Below are 10,764 nucleotides of genomic sequence, written 5' to 3' on the forward strand. Positions count from 1 at the left end.
CCTGCTGTGTTCATCCAGCCCTGCACCTTGTTGTCTCGGATTCTCCAGCATCTGCAGTTCCTACTATCTCTGATTCAATAAACACAGAGGGGTCATTTTCTTTCTTGGTGTGAAGCTTGTCATGTTATGCATACACTTCATGCATCAATAAAATCATAACATGTAGGGGAAAAAGTAGGACATTCAGACCATTGAGTCTGCTCTGTCATTCAATGAGATCACGGTTGATCTGATAATCCTCAACTACACTTTCTTGCCTTTTCTCCATAATCTTTGATTTCCTTATTGATTAAAAATCTGTTGATCTCAGCCTTGAATATACTTAACTACCCAACCACAACAACCTCTAAAGTAAAGAATTCTGCTATGCTCTGAGAGAAGAAATTCCACCTCACTCTATGCATCCATTTTAAGGTGTCTTGATGCAAGTCTTTCTGCCTTAGCCTCAGCCCAATGAGACTGCAGCTGACTAGCACCGTCTGAGTTGGTCTCCCACAGCAGTGACTTGCCTGGCACTCATTTGGACTGCAAACAGGGAGTTAGCAATGAAGAGCGAGCCTCAAGTAAAGCTGTCTTGCCAGTACCTTGGTCCTGATGTTGCATACAATGGAGCATGATTACTATGCAATTATCTTTCTGCATCCCTTGTAACTGGACGCGTGGTAAGAATGTGTCTTATCAGGCTCCAATCAGCAGTAGGCAGCAGGGAAGCTAAATGGTATGTTGGCCTTTACGCAAGAGGGTTTGAGTCCAGGAGCAAGAAAGTTTTACTGTAGCTGTACTACAGGGCATTGCTGAGAGCACACTGCTGTATTATTATTCACTCAGAGGGTGGTGAACTTTGGAATTCTCCACTGCAGAAGGCTCTGGAGGCTAAGTCACTGAATATGGTTAAGACAGAAATAGATTTCTAGAAACTATGTGCATCAAGGGATATGAGGAGAGAATATAACATTGAGATAGAGGATCAGTCATGATCACACTGAATGGCAGAACAGGCTCAATGGGCCGAATGGCCTACTCCCACTCCTATTTTCTATATGTTTCTAAATTCAGAGAAACCACCTCTCTGCACCAGCATGGACTGACCCTTACTCACCACGACATTCCATCAGAGCATACACACTTGGCTGTTATCCAACAAAAAAAGCAACAAACAATAACCTTTTCATGACTTCCTTACACAACAATATTTTCAAATCTGCAAACAGCTCTTTCAAATCTGTCAACCTCCCCTGAAGGGGTCAGAAGTTTTGCTTTTCGTCAATTAATACCCCACCAAACATTAAGTGGCAGCAAGGCAGTTGATATGGGCAGTGAGTGACACTTTGGATGGCAGGACGGGACAACTCGCAACATGCCCTGTGTCTTTTTGGCAGACACCCAGTGCAGCTTCCCTTTAAGGGGGCAGCCTGTATTTAACAACCAAAGTCTAACTAGAACATGTGCTAGTCTGCCATGTGAACAGATTCCCCCATTGTGCGTGCATCCATTGCTTCTGGGTTCTCCGATCAATCAATGGTTCTAAGTGCTGGGTCTGATAGAGAAATTATTTCTCCTGAAGTGGTCTCCAACATTGCAACGGTTCATCTGTACTTCAATACTTGAGGATACAGTAAACAAACACAGGAATGGAGAGGAGACTTTAGGTCAGCCATTTGCTTTACAGATGTGGTCCACGAGGAAGGGGGTGCTTTCCGAGGAGACTGTAGATGCCAGCAGCTGTGGCCTGCTGGAAGAGACTAAGGCTTGAGGCACTGCTGCACAGACATGGTCAGAGAGCTGATCCTCTACCTGTAGACATTGTTTTGTGGGTCTTGCCTCCTTCCAGCTGGATTTTTGTGTTCACCCTTTCATAAGATGTGCTTTGGTTGAGGAGAAGACGACCAGGATTACTCCTGGTGCTGGTGGTGTCAGTGCTGCCATTCGTCAGAGGTTCAAGCTGGGGTGCTGCATATGTTGCTCACATGTCGTGTTGGAGGTTGGCAGCTGGCAAGTGCATTTGAAGGAGAAGCAAATGGTAGGTCAGCGAAGTGACTTCCAGAAAGTTGACAAAGAGAAGACATGCTTTGAACAGCACGACTGGAGCTCTTCAATTTCACTGATCAAAGCCTTGCCAGCCTGTCAGTTTCACTGAAGAAGCTGTGCCTGTTGTTCACTTGCTCAGTGATCCTGAAAACAGGTATTCCGGCTGAAAAACACAGAACTGAAGATTCCAGAGATACACCATGAGCGATTTGAATATTTTAATTACAGCTGCACAGATATTCCTTGCTCATCTTCAGTCATAGCCTTGTGAAAGTTGCAGTAGGATAGGATGATGTCAGGAGCCCTATCCGATTCAGTGTCACTTTTAGGGGATTCAGTTCCCAGACTTGTCCAAAACCAGAGGCCCTTTGCCTGGGAAAAATCATCTATATTACCATCACCACCACCACCCCCAGCCAGTTTGTACTTAGCAATTGACAAATTGCCTGTAGTGCACACCTGAAATTTCCATTTGTGTTGGTGGCAGTCAAGGCTTTTGATAGCAGCTAAGACTTTGTGGAATAAAGCTCCATTGTTTCTACATTTGCAATGAGTTTGTCGGAAGCAATGTTGGTGGTCAAGATGGAAAGGTCAGAACTGAGAAATTTCAGGAGCACTTAATGCCACAGGAAAGGCACGGTTCCATTGCCATAAGAATGTGGGTATTTATAGAGTCACAGAGTCATACAGCATGAAAACAGATCCTTCAGTCCAACCAGTCCATGCCAAACATAACCCCCACCTGCCTGCTCCTGGCCCATATCCTTCCAAACATTTCCTATTCATATATCCATCCAAATGTCGTTTAAAAATTGTAATTGTACCCACATCCACTACTTCATCAGGAAGTTCATTCCTCACGCAAACCACCCTCTGTGTAAAAAATTTGCCTCTTATGTCTTTTTTATATCTCTCTCCTCTCACCTTAAAAATGTGCCCCTTTGCTTTGAAATTCTCAATCTTGTCTAGGGAAAAGACAAGTACCATCAACTCTATCTAAACCTCTCATTATTTTATAAACTTCTATCAGGTCACCTCTCAACCTCATATACTCCAATGAAAAAAGTCCAAGCCTGTCCAACCTTTCCTTATAATTCAAACCTTTCATACCTGGCAACATCCTGGTAAATCTCTTCTGAACCCTCTCCAGCTTGATAATATCCTTCCTATAACTGGTGTCCATAACTGAACGCTGTATTCCAGAAGAGGCCTCACCAATGTCCTGCATAACCTCCACATAATGTTATCAACTCCCATACTCTAAGGACTGAGCAATGAAGGCAAGTGTGCCAAACGCCCTTTTTAACCATTCTGTCATATGTGACACAAACTTGAAAGAATCATGCACCTGCACCCCTAGGTCCCTCTGTTCTACAACACTACCCAAGGACCTACCATTAATTGTATAAGCCCTACCCTTGTTTGTTGTACCAAAATGCAATACCTCGCATTTATCCAGATTAAACTCCATCTGCCATTTTTCGGCCCAATTTGATCAAGTTCCCTTTGTTTGATAAAACCCAATCTACATTTTGGACCCCAATGCACCCCATCTGATGAATGATCCATTCTTGGAGGCTAAATTCTCTTTCCTCTCTGCAGTTATGTTTAACTGACCTGCTGTCTCTGTTCTTATTTCGAATTTCCTTCATTTATAGTTTTGTCCCACTTATCCTAGCATTATTTGCATTAGCTCAGAAGAAACTTTACCCTCTGAATCTTAACGTGAGTTTCTTTACTCCACAACCAACTTGCACTGCGACTGCTATCTAATCTGAACTCTAGAATAAACTGCAACTGCCTGTTTACTTTTCCAGCTCTGCCATAGAATCTGTATTTCTTTATCTCCTCAGACTTGCTCACAGTCCCTTCATTCGGAAAGTGAACTTGCTCAGGGCTTTCCGTTCACTGGGAATTTTGAACAGGTTTGCAGATGGTAAGTGAAAATCACAACAGAATAAAAAAAACATTTTGAATTGGCTGTACCACCACCAGGAATACCAGGAAAAGCCATATTCTGAGGGAGGGAATCAGGATGTACACCTGTTCAGAAACCTATCAGGTGTTGTAAACACCTGCAGAACAGGAAGCACCTCACCTGTTGCTATGGTTTCACTCAGTAACAGGCAACACCTGTACCTATGTTCTGTTAGCTTCAGTAAAAAGAGGAGGGGAAATAATCTAGCATCGGCTCTGCTTACAGGCTGGCCTTCGATGATAATTTTGTAATCCAACTGTTAAATATTAACCAGCCGTTTCAACATTTTGTCTTCCATTTCACTCATCAGCAAAGGCAGGAGAAGTTTCACAAACAACAATGGTAAGCTTTGGACTTTTTAATCCAAATTTCTAATTTCTGCTCATGTCTATTTTTTAATACAAGTGTACTGATGACTTATAAATAAGTTATATAAATATACTGCAATATAAATATACTGCATACAAAAGATTTTACGAAAAGTACAAAGTAAGAGGTGGAGAACTTAGGAACAATAATTGTACTGTAATCTGAAAAGACTGGAGATTTTGGCCCTACTTTAGTTTTCCTCAAGGTTCAGCAAAACATATTTTTCCACAGGTATTTACATGTATGAAGAAAACCGTTGTAAAATTTGTAAAAGGACCTTGCCCAAAATATTCGGTAATTTCTTATAAAAATACATTCAGCAAAGGCCTAGCTGAGAAAATGTGGTATTTTGTAGCTTGGCTACCACTTGGTTACCCCTCCCTCACCGAAGCATTAATGGCTCTTTATAGTTTAGCTATTATACCAACTGAATCACAATTTACTTCACTCCCATTATAATGCAATAAATATCAAACACAACAAATTACTGTTGCATTGGCTTTTGGATTCAAAATTGTAATCTTTGTCCAGATTTGCTCCCCTTTGCTTTTCCTCTTTTCCTGAAGTTGCTGTTTTACACTGGGTGTGACCCCACTGTCAAAAATAGCCCTTCATGACTGTCCAAATGACCCCATTCCAGGTGTCAGGTTGTTTCATCACTACCAGGATCACGTTTAATCCTGAGTCTGTTTTCACCCAAATTTCCCACATATTTTCCAGCAGGAATTATTAGTGATCAGGAGCAGGCTCTGTGGATAATATGTTTTTCGTTACCACCCTGCGGACATTGGTACCACTCGGATTGCCTCCCTACTCCAAAACAATGCCAGCTGAGACCAGTTGGATCAGCCCAGGAAGCAGAGGAATTTAGGACCATTCCATGTGTATGATCAAGCACCTCAGAACAAGGTGGAGTTATCGTAAAGGCAGAGGGAAGTCAGAGGGGTGAATGTTTGTTTCTTTATGATGAATCCAACTTCCTGTAGGCCATGTGGATCTCTCAGAAATATCTGTTGAAAGTCATAGCTGTTAAATTTGATAAGGGTGACATTCTCAATTATAAACACAAATCATATCAGAAACATAAACACAAATATACATAGGCCACAGGGACATTAAAGTGACATTAATATGTTCTCTGTTCTGACCTTTCTTTCACTATCTTTAACTTTTTTCTCATGTACTTTATGTTTCTCATTGTCTCTTTTTAGGTACAGGATTTATAACAAAAATAAAACTCTTCACATAAGAAGTGCAGCTCTGAATATTTCTAATGGAGGACTTTGAGTACAACTATAACTAGTAGAATATCCTGGTCTCCACGGTATCTTAAAACCAAGGTATCAGGAATTTTCCCAACAGTGCAGACACAGGATATTTGGTCTGGACTGAGCAGCATGGTGTTCAACACAAAGTCTTTATTGAAGTGAAACTTAAGATGTCTGCCTCTAGGCTGAGTGCCTCATGGTAGAAGTCACATGACAATAGCACACTAGGACAGACATTTATATATGGTTGCATTTCAATCCAATTACCCTCTTATTGTTCTACAAAAAAGGTATGTATTATCACGCAGGTAGTTTTAGATAACCAAATCACCAACTATATACAGTAATATTCTCATACCTTAGCAATTCATTATTTTCACCGGTCTCTGTGTATGCATTGGACACATAGTCCTTAAATCATGCTAGTCTCTCCACGGTATATGCACTTGCTGTCATAATTGGCTGTTCATTCTCAGTGATGTCCCTTCAGCAGGAAGTGTTGTTCCTCTGTTATTTGGATTGCTGCGGTAGTTATTGTACTGTTTCTGTTTTTGGGTTGCTGCGGACCTCAGTATCTGATGGTTGATGTGCAGGTGTAGGTGGTGCTTCATCTCTTCCCGATCAGCTGTCTGCAGTATTGGAACAGCTTCTCAGCCAAGTGTATGTGCCTGTGGTTGCAACAGTATATCTGGCAGCTCACTTCCACCACTTGTGAAGTGGGTTATATCTGCTCCATGCTGGTTTCAAGTTGCCACATGTGACTTTTGTTGAATGTTTCTACCCTGACTGGATCTTGCAATGATTTAACAGTCTTGGCAAAATAAAATTTGGCTTTCTGCCAGTTCATCATGCTTTTTCACTCACACCTGTTACTATTTCTGGCTTCCATAATTTTTTTTGCTTTTGGAAGAGTAATTTGGGTGTGGATTGACATTAGTCTTTGCACTGGACTACTTTCCAAGCCTTCAGTATGTGTACTTCTCCACTCGAGGTTTGCTGTGTGTACATCTGGGCAGGATTTACTCAATTTCTTTACGATTCCTTTAGCAATTTTCACTGCCACCTCAATCCTTTCCTTTTGACTCTGGATAATGTGGGGATGATGTGTGGTATTGAATTTCCCAAGTTTTTTATGAAGCTACTGAATTCTTCACTGGCGATAACATTGGGAGTAGAATAGTGTGCAAATTGAACATTCAACGCACACCATTATTGAACTTAGCAGGTCCACTACCAATGAGTCAGAATATTACTCTACTGTGACAAGATAATCAGTTCCTGTGAGTGTGATGAGATCTACTCCCACCTTCATCTATGGTTTGTCTGGGATGTCATCAGCAACTCTCTAGTTTGCTTAGCCCAATATTATTTACAAGCACTGTTCTGCCCGATGTGGTCCCTTCTTCTGTTGTTCACATTTGGCCAGTACAGCACATCTCTCACCTTCCTCAGACTTGACTCAATTCCTCAGTGACCTGACTGGATGCACTTTAACAACTCCCCTCTCAACTCCTTCGAGATAATGACTATTTGCTTTATGCAATAGGCCATCTTGGGCTGTCAATTCACCTCTGTATGCCCAATATGCTGTGATAGCAACAGATGTGTCCTTGATGCTCACCAGCTATTCTTTATCACTACTTCTTGGAACAGTGGGAGATTTGCATCTTGTTAGATAGTTTTCTTGGATGGAGCAAGGCACTAAGTCTGTTATATTCAGTGTTTCCACCAGGTTGATGACTTCCAGAGCAATATGAGCTGCTGCTTCACCTTGAATGTTTCACATTTTCTTGTAGCATCCTCCTGTGTCATCACCCAGACGGCTTCTCTCAACAGCATATTTCCATTGCTTGTATGTCATTTCTAGATAATATTCCTGCAACCAGAGTTACATTCTTTGCAGACACTTTGGAGCAGATAGAAGCAGCTTGAGAAAAATGCTTTGAAGTGACTTGTGATTGAACACAACTGTCACATTGTCACTTCCAAGTAGGTATTCATGGAAATGTGCATGAGCAACGACAATTCTAGGCAGTCTTTCTCAATCTGGGCATAACCTGTTTCTGTTTATATTACCGTCCTGGGTACTGATGCAACCAGTTGTCATTGCTGCATTAGGATTGCTCCAAGTCGTGTCTCACTGGCGTCACACTGAAGGCTGACTTCTCATTAATAGGGTAGTATTTCACTATTGGTGTTGCAATTGCTAAATGCTTGATTTCAGTGAATGCTGCTTCTTGTTCCATGCTCCAAAAGCACTGAACATTCTTGGTTGTGAGTGTAATAGTTCACTCGCCCATGACAAACTGGACAAGAATTTTACCAAAGTGTTAACAAATTGAACAAGTTATTGCACTGCTTTTACACCCGTTGGTCAGTGCAATACTATGACAGCTCACAACCTTTCCGGAGCTGGGTAAAGACCTATCGCTGTTAGTACATGGTCTGTTTACTTGACTTTGGGTATCATTAATTGTAACTTTTTTTTGTTCAAAGTCAGATTCACCTGTTGAGCTTTGTCAAGCAGTTGCATGAGATTTTGATCATGGTCAGCAATTGCTTCTTCTTTTGATGCAGTCTCTGCGTCATTAAACTATCAGCTCATCTGCTATAGCTTCCACTCCAGTAAGATCACTAACTACTTCTTATCATTCACATTGATATCTTTCTGGAGCAGTGGAAATTTCAAATCACATGCACAACCATCTGTATCTCCTGAAACATGTCCAGAATGTAATTAAAAAGCTGCAGATTTTTATCTTGCTTCACTTTGTCAGTAAATATTCTTCACATTTAGGATTGTGAAGATCTTTACGTGAACAAATGGTGACAAAATTCCTTCAATAGTCAGAAACAGATAGTGACATCACTTCAGGGCTTTATTAAGATTCTTTGGGTCACTTTCAGTTTTCCAGATAGTTTCATTGCTATCATTGCTCATCCGTTCTGTAAGAGGTGTCACTTTCTTGATTAATTCCTTCTTTTCCACCTCTCCGACTTTGTCTTTCAGGCTGGACTTGAGAGCAGTTGGAGTTTTCCACAGTGGAGGCTGAATTGCTCTTGCACTCTCGTCTGCTTCAAAATGACATTTTTCTGAAAGGCATTCTAACCCTATGAACATATCTTTGTACTCATCTAGGTTGTGTTCCACAATCAATGATTGATTGTGCTATAGCATGTTGGAAATCTCCTTTTGCAGGTTGAGGGTTACTAATTCAGTTTTTACACTTGCTCTGGCTAAGACAAGTGACATTTGCTTGCACCATGATCTGGAACTCCAGATCCTTGTCCATGTTACTTCAATGGGCTCACAGAGGAACCTGTCTTCCTGGCACAAATATGGTGCCATTGTCTATCCTTAACCTTTCTTTCGAGGGATTAATTTATGGATTACTGTGTTGAACCTTTCTGCACTGGCCTGTGAAGGTCTTGGTGTTTCAGGACATACCAATGTCTATCTGACATTCTGTGTTGACCTGATGTGTGCCTTCTACAGTCTTCATTCCAACAGTCACAAACCATGTCTCAATTATTGACTTGACTGAACTAATCCGTTGTATGGTGTATATTGATTCGTCAGAACCTTCAATCATTATCTCTCCATTGACCATCCTTACTGACCAAATAATAACTGAAAGAATGATCACTCGACCCGAAACGTTAACTCTGATTTCTCTCCACAGATGCTGCCAGACCTGTTGAGCTATTCCAGCAACTTCTATTTTTGTTTCATCTTTAGTGGCTAGCTGTTTCTTTTTAGCCATAAACTTGTGTACAAAATGATTCAGCGTCTTGCAGTGCGAACGCTGCATTCCCCATGCTGAACATGCCTTCTTCTATTCTGCATGATGTCTTCTGCAGTACTTGTGTCCAGCCCTCGGACTGTGATTGTTCTGCCCTTAGTCCCTGGATATCATTGGCATAATGCAAGGCCTGAAGGTCTGACCTGCCATGAAAATGCTCTTTCTGTTGATTCACAATCTTGGCATTTCTGCACAGTTCAGTTACTCTCCTGAGTGTAAGTTTGTCTTCTTTTAATTGGAACATTTTCACTTTTTGATCCCTTATTCCTAAAACAATTGAAATAGTTGATTCTTGAACTGCACAAGTTCTGCAAGCAGCGGTAATGATGTTATAATCGATCAGCACATTCTTTCCACTTTGGTTCCCTAGTATTGAATACATACTGCTCATGCTTAACATTCGTTTGGGCCTCAAAGCATATCTTCAAAGTTTTCCAAATTTCTGCCATGTGTTTTCTTTCTGGTCATCTGAGACGTTTAGGGTGGAGCAATATTTTGAAACAGTCTTTTCTCAGCAAGGATAAAAATGCAGTGATTCATAATTATCCTGGCTTGACCAACAAATCCGTACTTATGATTCTGCCATTGTCCATGGAAGTATTCCCATTTCTGCCTCTTATCCCTGGTGAATGGGAGTTGATAGGGGAAAAACTGCCATTTTTGTTCTAGGAGTGATCTTCATTTTGTTTTCCACTAGCAGAAATCGAGTAAACCTTGTGGCTATGCTTTTTATTTCGGTTAACCATTTCTAATACCATGTTTCACATGTACTTTGCAGCACTGTGTTCAACACAAGGTCTTTATCGAAGTGAAGCTAACATGTCTGCCTACGAGGGGATGTACCTCATGGTAGAAATCACATGATTATGGCATCCCAGGATAGACATTTGTATGTGATTGCAGTTCAATCCAAACAAAGGAGGACACCATCCTCTGGCAGAAAATAGAAATACTTGGTCTCCTGTGTGTTGGTCAGACAAATAAAAATTAGCAGTTAATGGGATAAACATATCAAGCAAAAACAGGCAAGAGTTTTATCAAACGACCTTGCAAAGAATTCAACTCGAATGAGGCATTTGAGGAAGTATTTTAAAAAGGCAGTGTCTTCACGAAAAGTTGTTCTCAAAGTCTTCTACTCAAAGTGTGAGAACAGCCATATGTATTAATGGTGAAAAGATAAATTTAACATAATTGACATCATTGCTTGCGGTAGTAAACAAGTCTCACAAGAAGAAAACTTTGGCAACACTTCTTCATTTATACTGGGCAAAATCTCCCCTCCCTGGAGAGAGAGAGATGGAGAAATTTCTTCAGCCAG

General features: G+C 41.0%; 1 protein-coding gene across 1 annotated transcript in view; it reads left to right on the top strand.

Moving 5' to 3' along the window:
- The first annotated feature begins 4,225 nt into the window (after window positions 1-4,225).
- Window positions 4,226-10,764, top strand: part of si:ch73-234b20.5 (uncharacterized protein LOC449923 homolog) — a 69,944-nt gene continuing 63,405 nt past the window's right edge. The window contains exon 1 of the mRNA XM_048597165.1: window positions 4,226-4,348. Within this exon, the coding sequence (XP_048453122.1) occupies window positions 4,346-4,348 (3 nt within the window). The 5' untranslated portion in view covers window positions 4,226-4,345. The remainder of the gene's footprint in view (window positions 4,349-10,764) is intronic.

Source organism: Rhincodon typus, chromosome 1 (genome assembly GCF_021869965.1).
Source record: "Rhincodon typus isolate 14 chromosome 1, sRhiTyp1.1, whole genome shotgun sequence".
Classification (NCBI taxonomy): Eukaryota; Metazoa; Chordata; class Chondrichthyes; order Orectolobiformes; family Rhincodontidae; genus Rhincodon; species Rhincodon typus.